Source organism: Gracilinanus agilis, chromosome 2 (assembly GCF_016433145.1).
Source record: "Gracilinanus agilis isolate LMUSP501 chromosome 2, AgileGrace, whole genome shotgun sequence".
Lineage (NCBI taxonomy): Eukaryota > Metazoa > Chordata > Mammalia > Didelphimorphia > Didelphidae > Gracilinanus > Gracilinanus agilis.
The window spans coordinates 482,669,923-482,695,953 of record NC_058131.1 but is presented as its reverse complement, the minus strand read 5'-3'; the positions used below and the strand labels follow the sequence as shown (position 1 = coordinate 482,695,953).

General features: G+C 40.6%; 1 protein-coding gene across 1 annotated transcript in view; it reads right to left on the bottom strand.

The window, feature by feature from the left end:
- Positions 1-26,031, bottom strand: part of IFT43 (intraflagellar transport 43) — a 121,136-nt gene that overhangs the window by 26,947 nt on the left and 68,158 nt on the right. Inside the window, exons 4-5 of the mRNA XM_044664953.1 lie at positions 7,314-7,346; positions 6,595-6,641 (exon numbers count right to left, since the gene is read on the bottom strand). Of these exons, the coding sequence (XP_044520888.1) occupies positions 6,595-6,641; positions 7,314-7,346 (80 nt within the window). The remainder of the gene's footprint in view (positions 1-6,594; positions 6,642-7,313; positions 7,347-26,031) is intronic.

Below are 26,031 nucleotides of genomic sequence, written 5' to 3'. Positions count from 1 at the left end.
GAGAGAGAGAGAGAGAGAGAGAGAGAGAGAGAGAGAGAGAGAGAGAGAGAGAGAGAGAGAGAGAGAAGAATGGAGAATTCTACACAGGTTTAAAAAAATTAGTTGCATGAAGAAACATTAATTGTACAAATACTGAATGGGTGAAATATAGGTAAATAATAATTCACGGAGAAAAGATGAGGTTTTCAAAGGACTCCATGAGAGTCAAAAGTGTGACACAGAATTCAGAAACACTGACATGATCTTTTTTACATATACAGGTCTTTGATTTCATCCACTTAGAGAACTTCTTATGTGGAAGCTCTCTGCATTGATACAGGGTAGCAATTTGCCAATAATTCACAGTCTTAAAGAGTTACCTGTCACATATACAATCATGCCTTAATAGTGTATAGCATAAGAAAGGTTAGAATTCTATGGTACTGTCTGCCCTGGTCAGATGAAACTAAAGGACTATGTGTAGTTCCGGGTGTCTCATTTTCAAAAGCATGTTCATAGGTAGAATGTTTCCAGAAAACAATGCCTAGGGTGGTAAGGGTTAACTTAAAACTATATCATACAAGGACTGAATAATGGATCTCGGGGTATTTAACCTAGAGAAAAGAGGAATTAGGGGAAATCAGGAGGAAGTGGGAACAGACTTGAAATCATATGATTTTTAAAAAGTTAGAGACCTCAGAATTCATCAAGTCTAGACTCCTCAATTTAGAGAGCAGGCCCAAAGGGCATAAGTAAATTGTCCACAGGGGAAAAGTAGTGAGTAGTAGCTACAGGATTTAAAGAGCCAAGTCTTCAACTCCAAAATCAATGTGGATTTTTTTTTAAATATGGCCTCAGAGAGAGAAAACTATGAGCAATGGGTAAAAGCAACAGATAGGTTTGGATTCGAAATAAGGAAAAACCTACTTGTCATTAAAGCTGATAAAAAGTAAAATGGAGGGATAGCTGGGTGGCTCAGTGGATTGAGGGCCAGGCTTAGAGATGGGGGGTCCTGGGTTCAAATTTGGCCTCAGACACTTTCTAGCTGTGTGACCCTGGGCAAGTCACTTGACCCCCCTGTCTAGACTCTACCACTCTTCTGCCTTAGAACCAGTATTAGCATTGATGGAAGGTAAGGGTTGGTTTTTTTTTAAGTGCAATGGGGTTGCTTCAAGAGGTAGTGAGCCCATGTGATTAGAAGTCTTGAAGCAGAGACAGAAAAACTATTTGTCGGTAATGATGAGAAAGTATTCCTGCTCTGCTATATTGTACTATATGACTTCTGGCCTCTCCCAACTCTGAGGTTCTGTGATAAGTATAGGGCTCTTATCACTTTTAATTTTCTTTAAAGCTACTATCTTGCTAGTTATAGTAACAAGAATGTGATAACTTCCATCAATTCCACCCATCGCCTCACAATGGCTTCCACTTGACCTGACTCTATTGGTTCAAACTTCCAAATTTCAGAGGATCCCTCCAGCATTTCTTTCTCAGGTCTTTTTTTAATCCCTTACCTTCTGCTTTAGAATCAATACTGGGTATTGGTTCCAAGAGTGGCAAGGGCTAGGCAATGGGGGTTAAGTGACTTGCCCAGGGTCACATAGGTAGGAAGTGTCTGAGGTCAGATTTGAACCCAAGTCTTCCCGTCTCCAGGTCTGATTCTCCATCCACTGAGCCACCCAGCTGCCCCCTCTTGCATCTTTCAGATGCAAAATGAATTTCCTCTTGTACTTCCTGGAGAAAGGCACTACTGGGGGAACTGCCACCTTAATTTCCCATGTCCCTAGCACCCTGCATGGTCCTTTGGGTCTTGATAATCCAGGCAAACTCATCAGCATCCACATTTCAATTCACACAGCCTCAGCAAGGCTCTCTCCTGTTCTCCTGAAATGGAAGGCCCGCGACCTGCTAAGAAATATCTCTCCTTTGAATAGAATTCTCATGCTGTGTACCAATTGCCACAGGCACAAGAATACATTATCCACAAGTAATTTCTATAGATTTGATAGAAAAGAAAAGACTCGAAGAAAGGAAGAGTCTAATTGACTGAAGATTCTGCTCCACCTCACCAGAGCTTCTGTTTCATCTTCATCTAGTCCTTCTGAGCTGGGGGACAAATGGGCTGCCCCCTGCCCTGGGCCTTCCTTTACCCCTTCTTTTAAACATGTCTGAAGACAGGACTTCAGGGCTCAGCAGACAAGACAGTCAATGGCTTCAGAACAATTAAATAAATGGATATATATATGCATATATGTATGCATATATATACATGGATGCAATTATTTTATGATATATTTATATCTAAATGTAAATGAATATAAATCTATAAAAATAAATATGCACATACATATACCCATACTCCAAATATTCTCAGAAGTGAAAGGTTTTAAAAGCAAAGTGAAGGGACAGCTAGATAGTTCAGAGGATAGATAAGCCAGGCCTACAGACAGGAGGACTTGGGTTCAAATCTGGCCTGACACTTCCTAACTGGGTGACCCTGGGTGAGTCACTTAATCCCCATTGCCCAGCCCTTACCTCTCTTCTGCTTTAGAACCAACATTTAGCATCAATTCTAAGACAGAGAATAACTTTAAGGTAGTTTCAAAAGGACCACAAACTTATACTAGAAGAGCCTCTTGAGGTCATCTTGCCCTTCATTCTTCAAATGAGAAAACTTAAGAGTTTTACAGGAGGGGGCAGCTGGGTAGCTCAGTGGATTGAGAGCCAGGCCTAGAGATGGGAGGTCCTAGGTTCAAAAGTGGCCTCAGACACTTACTAGCTGTGTGACCCTGGGCAAGTCACTTGACCCCCATTGCCTATTTTAAAAAAAAAAAATCTGACGAGGCTCCACAATGAATCCTTGTGGAATGGGGAAAAGGAAGTGGTCCAGGATTAGAGAAGGAAAGAGAAGGAACCCAGGGACAGCAAGGCAGAGATGCCTGGGGAGAGGCGGGGAGATGGACTTCTCCCACAGACAGCATTTTTCTTATTCCACTGACAGCCCGGCATTTCAGATCTCATCCAGCTTCGATGCTTGGCCATGTTCGGCCACTTTTACCCATTTTCCCTGTTGACACGGACAGAAAATTGAGCAATTACCCTTAAACTCCACTTTCTCAGATCACTCAGATTGCTACATTTACTGAATTAAGCCCCCCGTCGCCCCTGGCTAAAAATCGCTAGAAGTAGCTCAACTGGGCCTGTCCTTTAGGAATTGAACATTTTTGGTGGGCTTGGTCATGAGGTTTTCTTGTCCCTAAGGTTGTCCATGGGGATTTAATCCTGTCCAAACACAACCCAGCGATGCAGAGAGGAAGGACTCTCTGCGCGAGGCCTACAAAGGGGAGAAAGTGGTGCCACCAGACGGCCATCAGAAAGAGGCCCCTGTTTCAGAGGTGCCCAGAATGCTCTAAGAGATATAAGCCTGAGAATGAACCAGGTGGGGGTTTTAGCCAGTTTTCAAAAGCTTTCAACTTAAAAGAAAACAAAAGATTTGGGGACTGACAGTCTTTTACAGCCTGCATTTAGCTCTGAGGTAAACAATGTAAAATTTAGCTCCAGTTTCAATCATGTATTTTGGGAGCAGTGAGGTGGCTCAGTGGATGGAGAGCCAAGCCTAGAGGTGGAAGGCCCTGGGTTCAAATCTGACCTCAGAAACTTTCTAGCTAGTGACCTTGGGCAAGTCACTTATCCCCCATTGCCTAACCCTTACTGCTCTTCTGCCTTGGAACCAAAACACAGTATTGACTCCAAGATGGAAGGAAAGGGTTTGTTTGTTTTTTTAATCATATATTTTGAGGTTGTTTCAACTGAGACTTTTTCTTTCTTTTTCTTTTGCAAAATTAGAATCCCCCACTCCATTTCTATGCATACTAAATTATATTCTTTAACATGATAAACTCTATGCAAATTTAAGCTGTTAACACAGGTCTCATGGTTCCATAGAGCTGTAAGAGACCCACCCAAAAATCTCTTTGTTTCATTTAGGAGATGAGGAAACTGAGGCACAGAAACTTTAAGTGCCTCAGTCAAAGCTAAAAGCTAATTAGTAGCAGGTCCTGGACCAGAAACAAAGAGAGTGCTAGTGGGGCAGTGAGGTAGCACAGTGGATAGAGCACTGGCCCTGGAGTTGGGAGGTCCTAAGTTCAAATCCAACCAGTTCAAATCCGACCTCAGACACTTCTTAGCTGTGTGACCCTTGGCAAGTCACAACCCCATTGCCTAGCCCTTCCTGCTCTCTTCTGCCTTGGAACCAGTACTTTGTATTTCTCCTAAGACATAAGTTAAGAGTTTTTAAAAAATAGCTAGCCTTGGAGTTTGGGGTTAAATTCCAGCTCTCAGCTTTTCTTAAATGAATGACCACAGGCAAGTCATATTAAGTCTCTGCCCCCTCAATTTCCTTATTTGCAAAATGGAGGTAATAATACCTATAATTTTTCTAAGGATTAAATCGGATGACATATGTAAAAAAACACTTTGCAAACCTTAAGGCACTATGACTGTCAATGATAATTATAATTAGATGCCCAGAGGCAGCTAGGTAGTAAAATAGATTTGGAAGTCAGATCCAACCTGAGTTCAGATCCAACCTCAGACACTTCTTGGCTCAGTTTGCTCATCTATAAAATGGAGGAAATAATAGACCTACTTCCCAGGGTTGTTATGAGGATGAAATGAATTACCTGTAAAGTGCTCTGCAAACCTTAAAGCATTGTATAAATGCTAGATATTTAAAAAAAACATTATTATTATGCTTTCCATGAAAGAGTCTAGTCTCAACTCCGCCTTTGCCAAAGAGTCTCAACTCAGAACAAATTACTTCAACTTTTTGAGTTCCTAATTTGGATCCCAAAGGATTTGATTTTTTTTCATGTTTTATTTATTTTTCCAGATTACATGTAGATACAATTTTCTTAATCTGACACCCTGCAATCCATGTTCTGTCCCTCTATCCCACCTCTCCGTACTCCTCAAGATGGCACCTAAGGGTTTGACTGCAAAAGTCCCTTTGGTTCTAATGGTCTAAGATTCTAGGATGTGATGCCATCATGGCAGTAGCAGCTTTTGAATTCCACCTACAATATATACACACTTTCACGTTTAGGAGTTTTGGTTTATAAATTGTGTGAGTCAGTGGAATTCTCTCTCTCGCTAGAAGTCCTCTGAAGCTCGTGGGGAAGAAGGTCAAAGTGAAGTCTGATGGCCCTAGGGGTAAAAAGAAAGGCACTGCTAGCCTAGGGAGGAAGGCATGATCAACAAATCATCTGTTTTTCATGCTTTAACTCTTCTTCCATTTTATGAGTTTCATTAGAAAGCTCCTTCCAAAAGGCTATGGAGCAATTTTTCCTGAATTTAATGTCTTTTGTTTGTTTGTTTTTTTAACTTACAAGACTTCCTATTCTTCATCCCCTAAAAACAACACAAGTCAACTTCTATACTATTGGCCAGAATTGTCAGCCTGTTTCCCAAGAACTCGGTGGATTAGAAAGCTCACCCAACACTCAGAGCCATTCATAAGAGTCTCAGTGCCAATGATCTGTCTTGGGACTCCTGGAGCACTCAACACCAAAAGTTAGAGGTAGGGAGGACCTGTCGTTAGCCGCCACATTCTCCATGCCTATTGTCCTGCTCATTTCTTAACAACTTTGTTAATGTCCTGGCTCAGGCTCTGCCTTGTCAAGTCTGTCAGCTATTTCTCCTGGTTGGTTCTACTGCTGTCCGGTTCAGCTGAGGGCTGAAACAGAAGACAGAATTACAGCGGAGAGGATGGGCAGATCAAAAGCCTGGCTGGGGTCCAGCAGCAATGCACAGCTGCCAGGTCAGTGCTGGCAGAAGACAATTTCACACACATGTTAGGGAAACCAGATTTTGGAAAGTGAATTACAGGGCACCTTATTTAACAGTGCCATGAGGGATTATTAGGAGGGTGGAGAGACTTGGCAGCTGAAAGGGGTTTGGGTGAAGTCATATAGCAAGATCTGGCGACCAGGAGTAGGCTTGTCCATAAGGGATGCCAGAACATCTCCAGCTCAAGTTAAGTGGAATGCTAAGAACCACATGAAGAATTATTAGGATTTGTTCCTAGGTTGTTTTTTTTCCACAGTCCCAAGGCATGCCCTGAACTCCTGTCCTTTTGGCTCTTTGATCTTGCCTGGGACTTAACTTTTCTTTTAGGTCTAACCCTTGAACCTAAATTGGAGCCCTGAAACTCTTCTTGTTTTTCCTTTCATTCTGTTCCTTGATTTCCAGTAACTCTTGTATATACAAAAATGACTGTCAGCAACCGACTTTGAATTTTCGAAGAATCTGTATGCTCTTTCTTATTGTATGATATAATCTCAATAAATAGATAAATAAATGGATGGATGGATAGATGGGTATATGCACTCTTTATGCATATATACATATTTGTGTGTGTGTGTGTGTGTGTGTGTGTGTGTGTGTGTGTGTGTGTAGAGAGATCAAATATACTATTTGCTAGTCAACTTTTTCTTCCTTGATGATTCTAATTCATACTTCAGAAGCAGCCCTAGTTAGGGTTTGTTTTCTTTCTTGCCTTTCCACCCTTTCCCAAGGAATGCTTGTAGTAGCCCATTTGCCCAAGGGGTGACTCACCTCCTCCATCATCAGATCCTTCCATACTCCGTTGTCTGAGCCGCTGGCTACTCCCCACAAGAAAAAAAAAATCAGGAAAAAAGTTTCAAATATAGAAATGGAAAATGAAAATTCCTACTTTTCCCCCTTTTTCTTGTTCCAATGGCTAAATGAGTCAATTGTTTCCCATCTTCTGTCATCTTAGATTTGATTCAGTTCAACAAATCCTCAGTATGTACCTACTATAAGTAAGACATTGTACTAGCTTCTAAGGATGAAAAAATGAACTTATCTCTGCCTTCAGTTTACATTCTGCCTTGGGGATAAAGGTCACAGAGTCAGACAACTAGGTTTTTACCCTCTACATTTAAGTAGTAACACTTTATCTTCATCTAAACTATGAAGTTGGACTCGAATGGAAACTCCCCTTAATATAGCAAAAGTAGGGTGCAGATCCATTGTGTCTGTCAGTTTCATTGGGGCAGAATGGACAGGTTTCCTCTTAGTCAGGACTCACACGTCTAAGCCACAGCCCAGGGCTTATGCCAACCTCTGCACTCTTAGTTCTAGAGAACAGCCATGAGCCAAGCCCCAAGACCAAGATTTATCCTCTCAGCCCCAGATCATGGCCAAATCCACATTCACACTTTTTGAATATGGGTGGGACCAATTCAGGAATACATACTGTTGGCAAAAGCACTAAGACACTATTAAATTCTATAAAAATGTGGAAAACTTACTCTTCTACTTCTTCAGCAACTTTCTTTCCTGATCTGTAAAGGTAAGAAAAAAATCAGTTATTAAAACCTAATAGCTGGGGGCAGCTAGGTGGCTCTGTGGAGGTCTGGAGATGGGAGATCCTGGCTTCAAATCTGGCCTCAGACACTTCCAAGCTGTGTGACCCTGGGCAAGTCATTTAACCTTCAGTGCCTAACCCTTCCCGCTCTTCTGCCTTAGAACCAACACACAAAAATTCTAAGTGGAAGGTAAGGATTAAAAAAACAAAAACTATTGATCATTTCTGTCATGAGGGACTGGGTATAAGTGTGGTAGGGAGAAGTATCTGGGAAGCCTAATCAAAATAGGCCCAAGGGATTTACTTTGTAGATTGTGAATGAAGTCATATTTAAGTGTTTCATCTTCTCTCTTCTTGGTTACCAAAACTTTAGATTTCTTCTTTTAGAAGCTGACTATTACTTTTGGCAACTTATCTACTATGTAAAATATCTTAGCTTTCTAAATGCCTATAGATTTTACATGTTAGATTATTAAAATGGTGAATGCGAAGTTTTATCCCCAATCCAGCCATACCTGTTCTTCAAACTAATTTGGTCTAGTTGCATTGATTTTGTTTATTTAGATGACTTTTAATATTATGTAACCCAAATTATTTCTTTTGCCTTTAATAATCTCCCCTATCTCTAATTTGGTTAAAAGTTTCCCCATAATTATATCTGTTAAAGATCTTGCCTTCCATTTTTTTTCTAATTAAAAAAGGAGATGTGACATATATTTCAGTCTAGTATCTATTCAGAATATATGGCAGTATACGACACAAAATGAGAGGTAGGATGGTGGAGATTATAGAGAGCTGACCTCTAAATAGGAAAACTAGGGTTCAGATTCTCAACATATATATGCTATTTAACTCTGAGCAAGTGACTTAACCTCTCTGTCTCTCAGGGAACTATCCAAGCCTACAAGCTGCAGACCAAGTGTCAGTGGGTAACAGTAGAAGGAATTTTCTCAGTGGGACTTCCCCTAGAACACCAATGCAATCAGAGGAATGGACAAAAGCAAATGAATAAGATATTGGTGCATACCCATTTTCTACCAAGTTGCTTTCTATTTTTTCTGGCAGCTTATATTAAATAGACTCCTCTAGTAATCTGTATTCTCAAGTTGAGCAAATATTGGGCCATTAGGATGCTATACTAATATGTTTAAGAATCTATTTTTTTAATCAGTACCAAAGAGTTTGGATAATTGCTCCTTTATAATATAATGTGAGATCTAGTAATCTGATAATTGGATCCTCTTCATTTCCTTTTTTGTTCATTTTCCCCTTAACATTCATTACTTCATATTCCTTCATATGAATTTTGATTTTTTTTCTCTACTCCTTTAAAGTTTCTCCCTTGGTAGTATGATTGACATAGTACTAAATATGTAGGTTAATTTTTGTAGTAACATCATTTTTATTATATTGGTATGATCCAGCCATGAATATTGAATATCTCTCCAATTATCTTTAACATCTCTTTCTTGATTTCTATAAAGACTGTTTTATAGTTGTATTTTTATAAATCCTCTTTGTACTTTGGTGGGTTAATTTCTACACAGTTTATGTATCTTATAGTTAAAGTAGAATTTTCCTCTTTTCTCCTTTCTATTAGTAATATGAAAATGCTAATTATTTTCTGGATATTTTAAATCTTGCTCCTTGAATGAAGCAATTGTCTTGATTAGGTTTTTTTCTGGATAAAGAGTTTCCTAAATAAAGTATCATATTGTCTGCAAACACAGATAATTTTGTGTTCCCTTTGTCAATGTTTGTTCTCTTAATTCCTTTCTCTCGTCTTGTGGTTATAGCTAGCAATTATAGCAATATATCAAATAAGAGTGGATAAAGGAAGCATCATTATTTCATCCTTGGACTTACAAGGAAAGCTCTAAATGTTCTCTTATCATAATGCTAGCTCTAGTTTTGAGATAAATGCTGACCATATTAAGGAAAGGTCCTTCTGTATAGCTGGTGTATGTGTGTGTGTGTGTGTGTGTGTGTGTGTGTGTTACCAAAAAGGCCTTTTTTGTGTTGATGTAATTGTGTAGCTTTTGTATTAGTTGTTTATGTGATTCATTATGCTAATAATTTAATGTTGAACCATGCTTGCATGCCTAGTACATATTTAACTGGGTCATAATGAATACATCTAGGTCCCAATTAATGTGAACAATGAATCCTTTGAAGTAGTGCATTTTTCCAAATTCACACTGCCTATTTCCATTGGACTAGAACCAATTCCCATATTCTACATAATTACTTCAAATAATGTAAACTTGAATACATGTGATGCTTCTAGGGAATTATTTGCCAAACTAATGGGGAACCTAATTGTAATTTTTTCTAAGAATGCTACTGATGCCATTTCTGTTGAAGGTACCACTATTATTCCAACCACCCAGGTTCAGAACCTCAAATTCATCCTTAACTCTTCATTCTTCCTCACCCCACATATCTGACCAGTTGTCAAATCTGGTGGAGTCTACTTCTACAAAATCTCTTATATACATCCCCTTCTCTACAATCAAACAGCCACCACCCTAGGTCAGGCCCTCATCAATCTGTCATTGGACTTTGCAATAGCTTCTTAATTGATTTCTCTACCTAAGTCTCTCCCCATTCCAATCTGTCCTTCACGCAGCTACAAAAGTGATTTTTTTCTAAAGTGTAAATCCAACCATGTTCCTATTCTATTGAATATATTCCAGTGGGTCCCATTAAATAGAAGATTTTTGACATTTAAAACACTTCACATCCTGGCCTCAACTTATCTTTCCAGGCTCATTTCACATTTCTTCCCTCCAGGTATACTAAAATCAAGTCAAACTGTCCTTCTTACTGTTCTATATACATGACACTATGTCTTCCATCTTTGTGCCTTTACATGGAAGTCCCCTGCTTGAAAAACATTTTCTTCAGCTTTGCTGAGAAAAATATCCAGTTCCCTTCAAGGTACAGCTTATATATAATCTACATAAAGCCCTTCTGAATAGATAAAGCATTCATTGAGTGCTTATTATATGTCAGGGCAGCCAGGTGGCACAGTGGATAGAGTACCAGACCTGACATGAGGAAAACTCATCTTCTTGAGTTCAAATCCAGCCTTAGACACTTAGTAGCTGTATAACCCTGGGCAAGTCACTTAACCCTATTTGCCTCAGTTTCCCCATCTGGCAAATGGGTCAGAGAAGAAAATGTCAAACTGCTCCAGGATCTCAGCCAAGAAAACCCCAAATGGAGTTAGACACAACTGAAACAATCGACAAATTATATGCCAGGCTTTGTGCTAAGCAGTGGGGACAGAATAAGCAAGCAAGACAATCCTTTCCTTCAAGAAACTTACATTCTAATGGAAAAACACCACTACCATCACAAAAAGTTTTTTAAATGAGAAGCGGAAATGAGGAGGGGGAAAAGATTGCACGGCTCAGGGAAGAGGTAGTCAGGGCTAGAGGCCTGGTCTCTGGAAGGATAAGGTGAAAGCTCACCTATCAGAACAGAAGAACCTCAGCATGAAGACCAGCATGGAGGAGGATGTTGTCTAGAGGGCAGGCAGTATGGGGAGGGGATGCTAGTGCCTTCCTCCTCAAATTCCCTCTATCTATTTTCCTCCTTGAAACATGTAAACACTTACCTGCCTAAGCTTTTTTCATATTTATGGATTTGTTTATCATTCTTCTTTCCTCCTTCCTTCCCTCCCTCTCTTTCTTCCTTCCTTTGTCTCTCCCTCCCCCTCTTCTCCCTTCCCTTTCTCTTCTTCTCCCTCCTTCCTTTTCTCTTTCCCTCTACTCATCTCTCTTCCTTTCTCCCTCCCGTCCTTTCTCTCTCTCTCTCTCCTTTCCTCCTTTCCCTTCCCTTCTTTTCTTTCTTTTCCTCTCTCCTCTGCCCTCCTCTCTTTCTTTCTATCCTACTTCACCCAGGTCTGACGCTGTTTTTCTGACCTGGGCCAGTTCATCTCTCTTTAGATAGGCTGGCTGCCTTCTGATCCTGGAAGCTTGCCATATTGGTGCTGGACTTAGCATGGTCACCTGATTGGCTTTAGTATTACCGTAGCTCAAAACTCCCAAACTCAAGGGATCTACCAATCTCAGCCTTCCTAGCAGTAGGGATTACTGATGTATACCACCACATCCAGTTTTATAGATGTTTCTTAAGATTTTTTTGTTTTTGTTTTGTTTTGAATATTAGATTCCCTGCTCACTTCAGGTTTTTAACAGCAAGCGTGATTCAAATTCCTCTCTTTTGCTAAAATCCACCTTTTTTCATTGATGGTCGAGGAGTGAAAATGAATTCTTTCAGGTCCAGCACAAATGCCACTTTGTCCATGAAGCTTGCTGGGATGCCTCAAGATGAAAAAGATTTCTCTCTCATTTGATCTCATGGTGCCTTGATATTTTTCTAATACAATTAGCATGTTCTCATTTGTATTATGTTTATCTATGCAATCTTATCTCTGGACCTACAAGACTACAAATTCCTTGAAGGCAGGAACCATGTCTTATTTATTATTATAGCTCCCCCAAAACTTGGCACCGGGCATCAAAAAATCCTTGCTGAATGAATAATCTTCATTTTACAGAGGAGAAAACTGAGGCAAAGAGAAGCTAAATAAAATTTAAGGTGAGAATGGGTTAGCGGTAAATCTACTATTTGAAATCAGATCTCCCAAGTTTCATCTCAGATACTGAAACATCTGTGTGGTGATGTGACATGTACGAAATTATCTAAGTGTCCCTTTTTTTTTATATAAATAAGCGGATTTCCACTTACTCCTAAGACAGGAATGGACTTGCTAGAGCTATATACAGTCAATTTTCAACTCTCCATAATTATTTAAGGAGAACATAGGATAATATGGAGAATGAAAATCTCTATATAGTTGCCCAAATTATTTTTGGCATCAGTTTAAACTTTCTCCTCTACCAAACTAAAACTGTCTCACAAAATGGCAACAGAAATGACGGATGAACATTTTACTTCACCTCTCTAAACTGGCCTCCCTCTAGTAGAAAGGAACTGACGGCTGGCAATTTGGGGGGGGGGGGAAGAGCAAGGGGCCTGGATAACCTACAATCACAAAAATTAAAGAATCTGCCTTTCTTGATAGGTCACAATACAAATACTGTAAATGATGGAGTTGAAGCTTTAAGGGACTGGCAAATAGTAGCTCTCTTGTTCTCTACTCCAGCAAGCCTAGAAGTAATTCAGTTCAGATTAGGGATGCTTGTTCAATATTCAAAATGTAAAACATGGAGGTTGCTGAACCAGCACTTTGAAAAGTTAATTAAATGCCAGATTTCTTTTTAAGAGATACTCCATCACTTGCTGATTGCTCTGGCCATTTTACAGAATGAAGTTTTAACTCTGTACAATGAAAGTAAATATTCTCCCCCACCTTCTGCTCCCTGGAGACTGAGTAACATGATTGGGAATACATTGCCTCCCCCCACCCCCATTCCAGCATGTTAGATCCCCAATTTGGTCAGAAAGAGTCAAGTAAATGTGGTTGCTGTCATATATTAATGTTTCTCTTTCCAGATAATGCTGCAACTGCTATGGTGTAAAGCTATTTCCTATCCTTATATAGTTCTCCAGAAGAGGACAGACCTTATTCTCCAAGCATCATGGTACCATTAATCTCAGGCTATACATAATATTATTAAGTTAATATCATATTAAGGATAATAATGACAATAATTATTGGCTTTCCATGATGCCTTAAAGTTCGTCAAGAGCTTAACCTGCAGTAGATCAGTTTAGTCTCACAATAACCCTAGAAGTAAATATAATAGGTTTTCCTCCTGTTTTTTGTAGACAGGAAAACTGAGGCTCACACGTCCAGTATCAGAGGTAGGATGTGAACTCTTATCTTTCTGAATCCAAGTCCAGCACTCTGTCTTCAAAACTACATTATTTGGGAGGTCCTGGGTTCAAATCTGACCTCAGACACTTCCTGGCTGTGTAACTCTGGGTAAGTCACTTAACCCCAATTACTGGCCCTTACTGCTTTCCTGTCTTGGAACCAATACTTAGTATTGATCCTAAGACAGAGGGTAAGGGTTAAAAAAAATACTACACAATCCTATCCTAAAGATAATGACAAGGGGGCAGCTGGATAGCTCAGTGGATTGAGAGCCAGGTCTAGGGATGGAAGATTCTAGGTTCAAATCTGGTTTCAGACACTTCTCAGCTGTGTGACCCTGGGCAAGTCACTTGACCCCCATTGCCTAGCTCTTACCACTCTTCTACCTTGGAACCAATACATAGTATTGATTCCAAGATGGAAGGTAAGGGCTTTAAAACAAACAAATAAATAAATAATGAAGATGATGACTATTCAGATAAGGCAGATGGAGGAAAAAGGAAGTAGAGAGATGATAATCATCAAAAGCAGATGTACAGTTTTGTTTATATTTAAATCTTTGTTTTATGAAAAGCTTAATAGAAGCAAATAGCCAAATTTTTCCCTAGAAAATAGTTGTGACTTTTCAAATATCCACACAAACACAATGATGTGAAGTGTCCTCTCTCTTAGAATGGATAATTAAAAAACAAACTATAACAAGTCGTAAAAGTTCACTCTACAAAGCTTCACTTTGACAAACTTATTAAGCATCTATTGTGTACAATGCAGGTCCATACATTTTGTTCTTATCCCTCCCATCTTCCAGTTCAGCAATCATGAACCATGATCAATCAACTTTGCCATTGTTCCTGGATAGGTATGTCTATTTATCCCTCTATGACACAACTCAGCATCTCTGTAACATCAATATGCCTCTCTCTGAGCTCCCCCTCCCATTACCTACTTGTGTGGCTTTCCCCATTTGAATGTAAGTTCATTGAAGGCAGGAGCTGCCTCCACTTTTTAATTTGGCACACAGTAATCACTTAATAAGTGCTTTTTCATTCATAAGAATTGGTCCTTTCTTTGGGTTAGTTTATATGCTGGGGAGATTGATAGCTAGAATACAAATTAGAATACAAGTATATAGAAGAAGCATCAAATGTTATGAGATCAGGTGTGGGGGGAAGGCACTTCTAACTAGGGTGGACCAGGGAAGGTTTTGTAAAGGGAATGGTATTTGAGGACCCTAGATGGAGGCAAGGGTGTCAGCAGGTGATGATTAGAAGAGAGGGCACTGCAGGCACAAGCAAAGGCAAAAACAGGGATATGTTGGGAAACAGCAAGGAATACTATTTAGCGGGAGCACAGTACAGCTGAATACTTAACGTTTTGCAAAAAATATTTTACCTGATGATGATTTTCTTTCACTGACAGGCAGTACGAAAATAGCCTCGGATTATTTTTTATCAGCTCTTTTAGTTGTTTTGTATCATTTTCAATATATTTACTTACAGCTTAACCTGTGGCAAGAAAGAAACCCCAAATATCTCATGTCTAGCTAAATGATTTTCTACTTTCTGTCATTCAATTCCAATTCTAATTCTTTTTTCCTTTTTTCCTCTTTTTTAATTTGAGGGGAGAGTGGCCACTGGAAATTTCATTGGCATCCAATGGGCCAGAATCTGGTTAGTTAAGGTCAAATTGTGTAATTAACACTGGGCAATTGTTCTTTTTTTAAAAATTAGGATGTGGTGGGAGCAAAAGAAGAGTCCTACCATGCTCTAAGACACACTTGGTAAATAATTCCTGGCTCCTAGAAATTGCATGACGTTAATCTGTTATTCCTTCCCATCTTTCCTTTTCATTTCTGGGGGCACATATTGTCTTTCAAGACCTGGGAAAGAGTAAATGTGTCCCACTATGCCAGCAAGCTAATCTTTAACACACCAACAGGAATACCGCAGTCTCCTTGGGTAAAAAAAAAAAAACCCAACCAACCAAAAACACACACACACACACACACACACACACACACACACACACACAAACCAGGATTCCCCTAGTAAGTGGTCATAGGACTTCATCTGTAGCATTTACAGGTTATGTGCTGAAGGGTGAAAGACAGTCCTAATGTAGACATCATCTATGTTAAACTGTTTCTCTCTCATTTAATGGAATACCGCGGAGATCTAAATGGAGATAAAGTACCACGGCTCAGAGAACAGCAAGGATGCTATCTTTATGCAGCATGACAATGTTCAGTGGTTAATTAGACACCGTTAACCTATTTTAGCAGGGGACATAACTGGGATAAATGGGGGGAAATGTCCTTGAAGTCTCTTAATATCCACAGTGCACACAGGACCCTAGATTCACCTTCTCACTGCAGGACAGAGGAGTACTTAAAATATAATAAAGGCTTCATTGATTGATTGATTGATGACAAAGTGCCAGACAACAAGACTCGGATTTTGGGCCATGGATGTACCTATTTGAACCTATCCCCAATCTCCCATGACCTTTGCTCTAGGGAGAGTTTTGAAGGATCTGTGAGTCCATTTTGTTTCCTACTTAGAAATATCCTACTTGGAAATAACCAACAGGAGTTATTAAGGCAACTTGTTGCAACTGGAACAGGAGGTAAACCTGAAGAAATAATTCCATATAAATCAAGTTCAGAGACGGCTCTGTGTCTGATCACTTAGTAAAAAGAATTATATGAAAAAGCCATTCCTAAGTAAATTGATGTGAAAGCCATCCAAATAGGTATGTTATGCTCCAAGAAATGAAATAATCCAAATATCCTTTACTTATAGTTATGGTTTTTAATTGTGAAATTTCAAAATATTCAATATCAACTTAATTTCTTTAAGACCACAAAGAATCAGGTACTTGTAAATATTACTTCTAGAATAATGAATTAACACAAAGGAAAAGTAGTTATTCTCAAATGATTAGGACAGAGCAGAGAAAAATCTAGAATTCAAGATTTGGGAATATATGGCCTGAGAAATAAATTTCCACAGAAAGAACCAGAAATAAAAACAAGAAAATGTTGCTATTTTAATTTGGGACTGTGGAAAGCAATACAACAACAATCTAGGTTGTGTTTTTCAATGTCAGATCTTAAGACAGGCCAAGCAATTTCATTTACTTTATGGATTCATACCTAAAACCTGGATATAAGCTGTGATAAAAAGTTGGTAAGAGTACTTAGAGGTCATCTAGCCTAAACACCTCACTTTATTGATGAGGAAACTGAGGCACAGAGATTTTAAATTACTTGCCTAAGGTCAAACAAAGGCAATAATAAGGCACAGAGTTAGGAGTCAAACCTAGATCCTCCAAATCCTTTATTCCTTCTTCCCATCATACCATGCTGCTATCCCTTATGGGATCTGCTTTTTCCTTAGCTAGTGAATACTCCCTCAATTAAGTATCACCTGAAAACCAACGCCCTTCACATTTTCCCCCCTAATTCCTAGGATTATTTCTATTCACTTATTTTAATGCCCAGGAATTTGGGGAATTTCTCTCTTGTCTAAGCTTCAACAAGAATTCCCCAAGTTCAGAATCCCTGTACTTAGGGAGTTTAGCCCATATTAGGCTACATTCAGTTTCCACCGGCAGAGTTCATTTAAAAAAAAAAAAAAAAAAAAAGGCTTCCAGAAGAGAAATGAAAGACTTAGTGGGTCTACTCTCTCCAGGCTGTCAAAGCTCTACGCATCCTTCTAAGGGCGAGGTGGATCTGAATGGCTATTACCAAGGAAAGTTTGCCACCTACTGGCCATGTTCCCAAACAACAGCTTTGCTTCCACTCAAGGTGAAATTACTCCCCATTAGATGAGAAGATCATCACTTAGAACTCTGCCAAGACAGTAATATTTCAAAACACATTAAGCTATGGGAAAGAATATGGAGTGTTCCTTTATGCACCGACTGGCGAAGAAGGGAAGAAAAGGGACTAGGATTCAGCTTCTCTTGTTACGTCTGAAACTCATATATTAGAAACATGGATGCGGTGGTAGTTGATTAGCGTCCACAGGGAGAGAAAGCTATCAATTTAAGCGCTTAGACCAGATGACTCCAGAGTGGTTATTATTTATAGACAAATGAAAATCAGTTGAACAGAGTCGCTGGTAGAACAAAGCCTACCATTTTATTCGGGCCAATTCAATGACTTGCCCAAAGGTCACATTTTCTACCTATGTGGCTTTGGGGAAATTATTGAATCTCTGTGCCTCAGTTTCCATATCTGTAAAATGACTTCTAAGGTTGCTTGTAGCTCTAAATTTGTAGTCCAGTATGTGGTCCTATGATCTTTGGTCTTAACCATGGGTAGAGAGTTTCTCTTGCCGTTCACATTCACCACCTATTTTCTTTGCTTCTAATAAGTCTCTAAAACGTCCTTGTGTGGGTAAAGAGGGAAGAGAATGGGCAATGAGAGAGGGCTACAGCACTGACAATAAACAGGTTGAAAGCAGATGGCATTGATCAGAATGTCAACGTGTTGCTACCTTGATGTACTTTTGTTTGATTTTAATTTTTTCAATTACATGTAATAATTTTCAACATGTATTTTCTAAACTTATAAGATCCAAATGATATCCCTCCCCCTCTGCCTCCCCCTTCCTCCTGCAAATGGTCATTTTATCTGGATTATGCATGTATTATCAGGAAGACATACTTCCCTATTGGCCACTGTTATAAGAGAATACTCTTGTAAAAACCAAACCCCCAAATTATTTTGTTTTCAAATCTTACCTTCTGTCATAAAAGCAATACTAAGTATTGGTTCCAACACAGGAGCCCAGTTAGTCCTAGAAGGTTGGGTCTGGGTGACTTGCCCAGGGTTACACAGCTGGCAAGTGTGTGAGGCCACATTTGAGCCTAGAACCTCCTGTCTCCAGGCTTGGATCTCTGTCCGCTGACCCACCTAGCTGCTGCCTTCCCCCTCCCCCCCCCCATCCTCCCTCCTTGGTATATCTTGTATTTTTTAAAAACCTTTACCTTACACCTTAGAATCAATACTATGTATTGGTTCCAGGGCAGAAGAGTAGTAAGGGCTAGGCAATGGGGGTTAAGTGAGTTGTCTAGGGTCACCCGGCTAGGACGTGTCTGAGGCCAGATTTGAATCCAGGACCTCCCATGTCTAATCCACTGAGCTACCCAGCTACCCTCTTTTGTATGCTTTTAATAAACTCCTTGTAATTAAAAAAAAAGAAAGGGAGGAGATGGCGTCATGTGAAATCTGGCCAAGGGTCCACAGAAGAACAGTACTTTATGGAAATTAAATTATTTGGGTCAGGTACTACAGGTGTGGTATAATAATGTCTATTCCCCTCCACGTTAAAAGTATCAAAGGCAGGATGAGACGTTGGGATCTCAGTGGCGGGCCCAGCAGCCGACAAAGTAGGAATGAGAGCTGTGTGGTATTATTCTTGATGGGACTCGGTGTGGTTTGGCTTTTAAAAGTCCTCAGCTTGTGCCCTTTGAATCACGAATAAAAGCGATTTGAGCAAACACATATGAAAACAACCAATCTACTGTACAAGAGCGGCTGGAAGAAAATAAGAAGTTCCCAAGCCAGGAAGAGGGGACCCAAGTGGAATGGCGTGGGTCATGCTCATCCTTCCCCGGGAGCATCCCGGAACCAAACGGCAGAAGGGTCTGCGGGTCAAGAGTATTAACGGAGGGACATGAAGGCGCCACACTGCACGCGTATGGTAATGCATGCTCAGTATGCCTTCGCGATCTTTCTTTTATGAGTCACCTGGAAACAAAATCACTTTCACTTGCTTTTGGGATAAAAGAATGAAAAGAGAGACGAAATGGCTGTGATGTTCACAGATGTGTTTTTATTTGGGGGAGCCGGAGTTCATCAAAGGCAGAACAAGGAGATCGCGGATGAAGGGGGAATTTTAACCAACGCCAGGCGCGCCTCATCCTCCCTCTTGACTCCCGGCCACACGCACTGCAAAACAAGGCCCTCTCGGCAGAGACGAGCGGGCTCGGGAGACTCTGAACTTCTCTTTGCTTCAAAATGTTTTGTTCCGCTCCTCGGATCAACAGCTCGTTTGTGCTGGTAGCCCAGAGGCCGGCAGTCAAGACAACTTTCCTAGGACAGCGGCCATCACACCAATGGTCCGGTGCATCGCCCCCTGACTCGAGGAGCTCTTGGGGTTTCAAGCCAGGATACGTTCTAAAGGCCAGCCCCTTCCTAACAATGATGAGGATCACCACAGTTAGCATTTAACTCATTGGCTGGCTTTTAAACAACTGAAGCTGCACTGTGACTTTGGGGACAAACGTTGCGGGAAGGCAGGCTTTCTCACTGTCCCCGTGTGGCACAGGAGGCAGACGGGAGGGGGGGGAGTGACCTGCCTGGGTAAGTGTCAGGTGGGATTTGAACTCAGCTCTTCCTGCCTCCAGGTCCAGCACTCCATCTACTGCACTACCGTGCCCCTATTCTACTTGTCACTCCCTTATAGATAGATGACTTGGAGGAAGTGACTTCCTCTACCCGATGAAGTGAATTCTTGGTTTCTTCTCCAGTGAAATACAAGTGCTGGGCTAGGTGACATCCACGGCCCCTTCACTGCATGGACCATTCTCCTACTAGCAGTGTCTAGACGATCCTTCCTCTCGCCGCCTCCCCTCCCCCCACTTGCTCTCATGTTCTGGGATATCTCTAGTCTGACAACTAACTAGCTAGCTAACATTTCTATAAAACACATACTAAGTGCCAGGCACTGGGCTCTGGGCTTTTAAAATTATTATTTCATTTGATCCTCATAACAATCCTATGAGGTAAGTGTGTAATACGATTACCCCATTTTGCAGATGAGGAACCTGAGACAGGGAGCCGTTCTGTGGCCTGCCCAAGGTCACCCAACTAATAAGTGAGGCTGGATTTGAACTCTGAGCCCAACTCTCTGGCCACTGCCTCTTCGCTGGCAACTCTTAAACCAGCCTTTCTACTCCCGCCTGCCCCCTTTTCCCAATTCCAAATCACCACCTAAGAAAGCACAGCCACCTGTTTGGCTGACATCTTGTCCCCCAACCTGGTCCTGAGAAAACTCATCTTCTCACTCACCAAAGAAGGCACTGCCTGGATGTAAAGCTCTCTGCTCCTTATTCTCTACTTCCTCTTTTCTGGGTATCCTATTCTATTTCTTCTTCTAGTAGGAGTCCTTAAGGTGGGGTCTGTGAATTTTTAAAATTATATTGAGGCGAGGCAGTTAGGTGGGACAGTGGATAGAGCACCAGGTCTAGAGAGGTTCTGGGTTCAAATCTGACCTTAAGCACTTCCTAGCCCTGTGACCCTGGGCAAGTCACTTAACTCCCATTGCCTAGCCCTTACCACTCTTCTGCCTTGGAACCAATATTTAGTGTTGATTCTAAGACAGAAAGTAGCATTGCAAAGAAAGACAATTCTATTGAAATGTGGTTACCGATAATTTTTTAAAGTCTTTCTTTGAGGATATTTTTTTGTTTTATGCATTTTTAAAATATGGTTTTGAGAAGGGGTCCTTAGGCTTCCCCAGACTGCCATAGACCCCCAAAAAGGTAAAAAATGGTCTAGGACATTCTTTAAAAATAAATAAATTAATTAACCCTTACCTTCCATCTTAGGATTCTATACATAATATACTGTGTATTGACTCCAAGGCAGAAGAGCAGTAAGGGCTAGGCAATGGGGGTTAAGTGACTTGCCCAGGTCAAACAGCTGGGAAATGTCTGAGGCCACATTTAAACCCAGGACTTCCAGTCTCTAGGCCTGACTCTTGATCCTCTTGACCATTTCTAAAATTTTACCCACTTTCTTATGCCTCTACCCAAACAATGAAGTACATTTTAGTATCTGATTTTAACTTTCATGGTTTGCTTTTTTAATTAACCTCCCTGTTGACCATCTTTCTGCCAGCTGGAATAATCAGGATAATTTTTGAAGACCTCATGACTCATTTTGTAAAGCCTCTTTCCGAGCAATCTGGGACTCTGTGAATCCCGCTGAACTTCTCACTCTTGCCTCTCAGATTCCCTGGTGTGTGCTTGGGCTCCTCCGCTTCTGCTTTCATGTGGTCTTCAGTGCTGGCTCATCTTCCCACAACAACTTCCAAATCAAACAGTCAGAGAAGGGACCTTGGAGATCAGTATCTAAAAAGTCACTTCTCTCCATTCCTTCTCGTCTTTTCAGAAGATTTTCCTCCTCTGGGGGCTATCTCTGAAGTCAGCTAAAATCATCTCCGAGCCACAGAATGCAGCTGACCCCACAGTACCACACAGCCCTGTCATCAGCCCTCAGTTGAGGACACTCGCATCCAGCAAACTGCAGATCCAAGCCCGATAGGCACAGGCCCCATCGTCTGACAAATGTGAAGCAACATGGAAAACTGAACCCTGATCCAAGAAGAGAGGGAACACAGTAGACAGAGCAATAATAACTAGCACTTTCATAGCACCTGAAGTACAAGGCACTTTGCTGTCCTCTGTACTTAAGGAGGACCAAATGACATCACTGTTAATAGCTTCTGACTCATGCATAAACTGGACTCAAGTGAGGCAGAGTTGCATAAAGTCATTACCCTCACACCCTTCCAGATTCATCAAAGTCCAGTGGCAAGACAAAAGTGAAAATGACTTTACAAATATCACCTCATTGATCCCCATAATAACCTTGAGAGGTAGATGCTAAATTTTATTATTAACCACATTCTACAGATGAGAAAACTGAGGCTGAGTGCAATGAAGGCTCTTGCCAATGGCCACACTAGTATGTCTAAGGCAGGATTCAAACTCAGGTCTTCCCGACTTTAAGTCTAGTGGATAGAGTTTTTCACTGCTCCTCATACACATTTATAATTGGTCATCTTTTTTAAAAATTTTATTTAGAATATTTTTCCATGGTTACATGATTCATGTTCTTTCCCTCCCTTCTTCCCTCCCCACTCATGGAGCTGACAAGTAATTGCACTGAGTTTTACATGTGTCATTGTTCAAAATCTATTTCCATATTATTCATATTTGTAATAGAGTAATCATTTAAGGTCAGCATCCCCAATCATATCCCCATCAAATCATATGTTTTTCTTCTGCATTTCTGCTCCCACAGTTCTTTCTCTGGATGTGAATAGTGTTCTTTCTCATAAGTCCCTCAGAATTGTCTTGGGTCGTTGCATTGCTGCTAGTAGAGAAGTCCATTATGTTTGATTGTACCACAGTGTATCAGTCTCTGTGTATGAGGTTCTCCTGGTTCTGCTCCTTTTGATCTGTATCAATTCCTGGAGGTCGTTCCAGTTCCCATGGAATTTCTCCAGTTCATGATTCCTTTCAGCACAATAGTATTCTATCACCATTAGATACCACAATTTGTTCAGCCATTCCCCAATCAATAGACACCCCCTCATTTTCCCATTTTTTCCACTATAAAAAGCAAACAGCTATAAATATTTTTGTACAGGTCTTATTCCTTATTATCTCTTTGGGGTAAAAACCCAGCAGTGGTATGGCTGGATCAAAGGGTATGCAGTCTTTTAAAACCCTTTGGGTATAGTTCCAAATGGTAGCAGGTCATCTTAAGGATGCTCTCTTTGGGGAAAATGAAGGTGTGGGGGTAAGACAGAGAAAAAAAATGTGGTCTGCCAAGGAAGTATTGCCAGAGGAGATGGTGACATATTTGAGCAATGAGTAGGGCAAATATTTATCAAGGACTGGGAGAGAGAGCATCATAGTACCAATTATTATGATCTTTCCACACTTTGTACTCCAGAGGAGGGTCCTACATTTCAGGAAGTCACCTTTTTCATCTGAGTCCCCCAAGTTCTGCACACAAAATAGATATGATAAACTGTTGCTGACAAGGCAACACACTTTGCACATAGCCTACTTTTATTAAAACAAAATAAAACAAACCAAAACTTCAGTACTTCCCCATACTCATAGAATATGTGAAAATCAGAGTAAATTATACTAAGGATTCCTTTTGGTTATAGATTGGACAAGATGTGATTATATGGTAAAGTCCACTCTCCTTAGATTAGTATATAACATCTCTACAAAATAACCTTTAAAAATCACTCCCAAAAGGGCAGCTGGGTAGCTCAGTGGATTGAGAGTCAGGCCTAGAGACAGGAGGTCCTAGGTTCAAATCTGGCCTCAGACACTTCCCAGCTGTGTGACCCTGGGCAAGTCACTTGACCCCCATTGCCTACCCTTACCCACTCTTCCACCTATGAGACAATACACAGAAGTTAAGGGTTAAAAAAAATCACTCCCAACTTATCTTTTCTCTACTTCAGACTGACTGGTATGCTTATTGTCTTCAGAACATGAGAAACATTCCTGCCTCTGTGATTTTGCTTGCCCTGATCCCCCCCTACTTTGGCCCACCCTTCCCTTGTCTCCCTACTCATTCATTCTAATCCTTTAGCCCATCTCAACTCACATTCCCTCTATGAAGTTTTCCCCAACTGTACTGGATTACATTGATTATCACTCTTTTTTAAAAAACCTCAGAAGAGCAGCAACCAGGATTAAGTGACTTGCCTACAATCACACAGCTTAGATGTGTCTGATTTGAACCCAGGTCCTCCTGACTCCAGACTTGGCGCTCTATCCACTGTGCTGCCTAGCTACTCCCTGATCATCTCTCTTAATAAAGCTTTATGACAGTGATCACCTGCACCACTCATTTGGCACTTCAGACGTTGCCTAGTATTGTTGCTTATCCTTGTATTCATATTCTTTATCCTTTTTTTTAATCCTTACCTTCTGTCTTAGAATCAGTACTGTGTATTGGTTCTAAGGCAGAAACATGGTAAGGGCTAGGCAAAGGGGGTTAAGTGGCTTGCCTAGGGCACACAGTTAGGAAACATCTGAAGTCAGATTTGAACCTAGGATCTCCCATTTCTAGGCCTGGCTCTCCATCCACTGGGCTACCCAGCTGCCCCCTCCATATTCCTTATCCTTCTATTCATATTCCCTGTTGCCCCCAATAAACAGAAAACTCTTTAAGGCAGGGAGCCTTATTGTATATTTCTGTGTCTCTAATACTTAATGCAGTGCCCAGCATATAAATATTTGTTGGTGATAGATCATAGAGCCATAGATTTAGACACCAGAAGGAATGTGAGTGGGCATCTGTCATCTAATCTAATCCACCCCTTTTTCTTTTTAAACACAATCACAATAAATCTGTAATAAATCAGATTCCATTCTATTCCATCAATGGTGCATAAAATACTGGGCAAGATTAAGATCAACTCTCAGATGATGAAAGTCAACAATGTAGAATATAATTTAGGCACTAACATCTAATGGGAAGCACTGATTTTGGTCAAGTCTTCCTAACTGGCCAGTTCTTTCTTTGACCTTACATGAGTGCAACTGCTGCTAGGAGGATGTGCCTTGAACCTGGGCCTTAAAGATGGCAAGACAGAAGCCTAGAAAAGTTGAGTGATGTGAGCAGAAAAAATCTCAAAAGTAGTAAACAGGCAGTGGAAGGATTTGGACCCAATTCATATCACAAGTTTGGAGCTGGGAGAGACTCTGAAGGTCCTCTGTTTAAACCAGGCACTCTTTCCATACAACGCATATCTTCTTGGTGGTGGTGGTAGGTGCATCGAATACTAATGATCAACCATCACTACCATTTACTAAGCCGAATATGCATCTCATTATGCTAAGCATTATAGGGGCTTACAGAGCTGGATTATACAGTGTTTTTGTCCTTGAGGAATTTTTTTTTAATATGGAAGGAAAGACAAATGGTGAACACAAACTAATATACATGTTTAGATATATTCAAAATACATATCCATGCCCATAAAGGATGAAGAAGGGGCAAAGGAATTAGGGGGTTAATTTAATTGAGGAAGTAGGTTTTCTAATACACCTTAAAGGAAAATAGATATAGAAGGAGGGAAGCTTTAGCATATCACAGTCTGCAAAAAGTTTTGTTTTGTTTTTTAAGTTGAAGAAAAAGTGGCCTATCCAGAATGCCTGGGCAACAGGTTTGTTGGGAAGCACTAAAAAGGACCTATCTTGTCATTTCTCTCTCCACAGACATTCCCTTCTCCACACTAACCCAGCCACCACTCTAGTTCAGGCCCTTTACTTGTCCTCTCCTGCTTCAAGCCTCCCCCCACTTCAATCCATCCTCTACAGAGAGACCAAAGTGATTTTCCTCAAGTTCAGAACATACCCTGTCACATCATGCCCCCTACTTACTAAACTCCAGTGGCTCCTTATTACCCCTGGGACCAAAAGTTCTGAAATATACTCCCTCCTCAAGTTCGTCTGATAGAATCCCTTCCTTCAGGGCAGCTAGGCAGTGGATTGGAGGTGTGGAGAGTCTTGCAGAAGGATCTGAACTCAAATCCGACCTAAGGCATTTCCTAACTGTGTGACTTAGGGCAAAATCACTTAACCCTAATAGTCTTTGCTGCTCTTCTGCCTTAGAATTGATAGTAAAGGTTAAAAAAGAAGGAATCCCTTGCTTCTTTCAGCTCAAATGCCAGTTTCTACATGAAGACCTTTTGCATCTCCCAGCTGCTAGTATCCTCTTTTCCCAAAACTACCTTGTAAACCAAGTAGATGCCCATCGATTGGGAATGGCAAAACAAATTGTAGTACATGAATGTAACAGAATATTACTGTGCTGTAATGAAAGAGATGACAAATGTAGTGAATTTAGAAAAGTATGGCAAGATCTATATTAAATGATGCAATGCCAAGAAAACAATATATACAATGACTACAACAATGTAAATGGAAAGAATAACCACCCCCCAAAAAATGAATGTTGCAAAATTATAAAGAATAA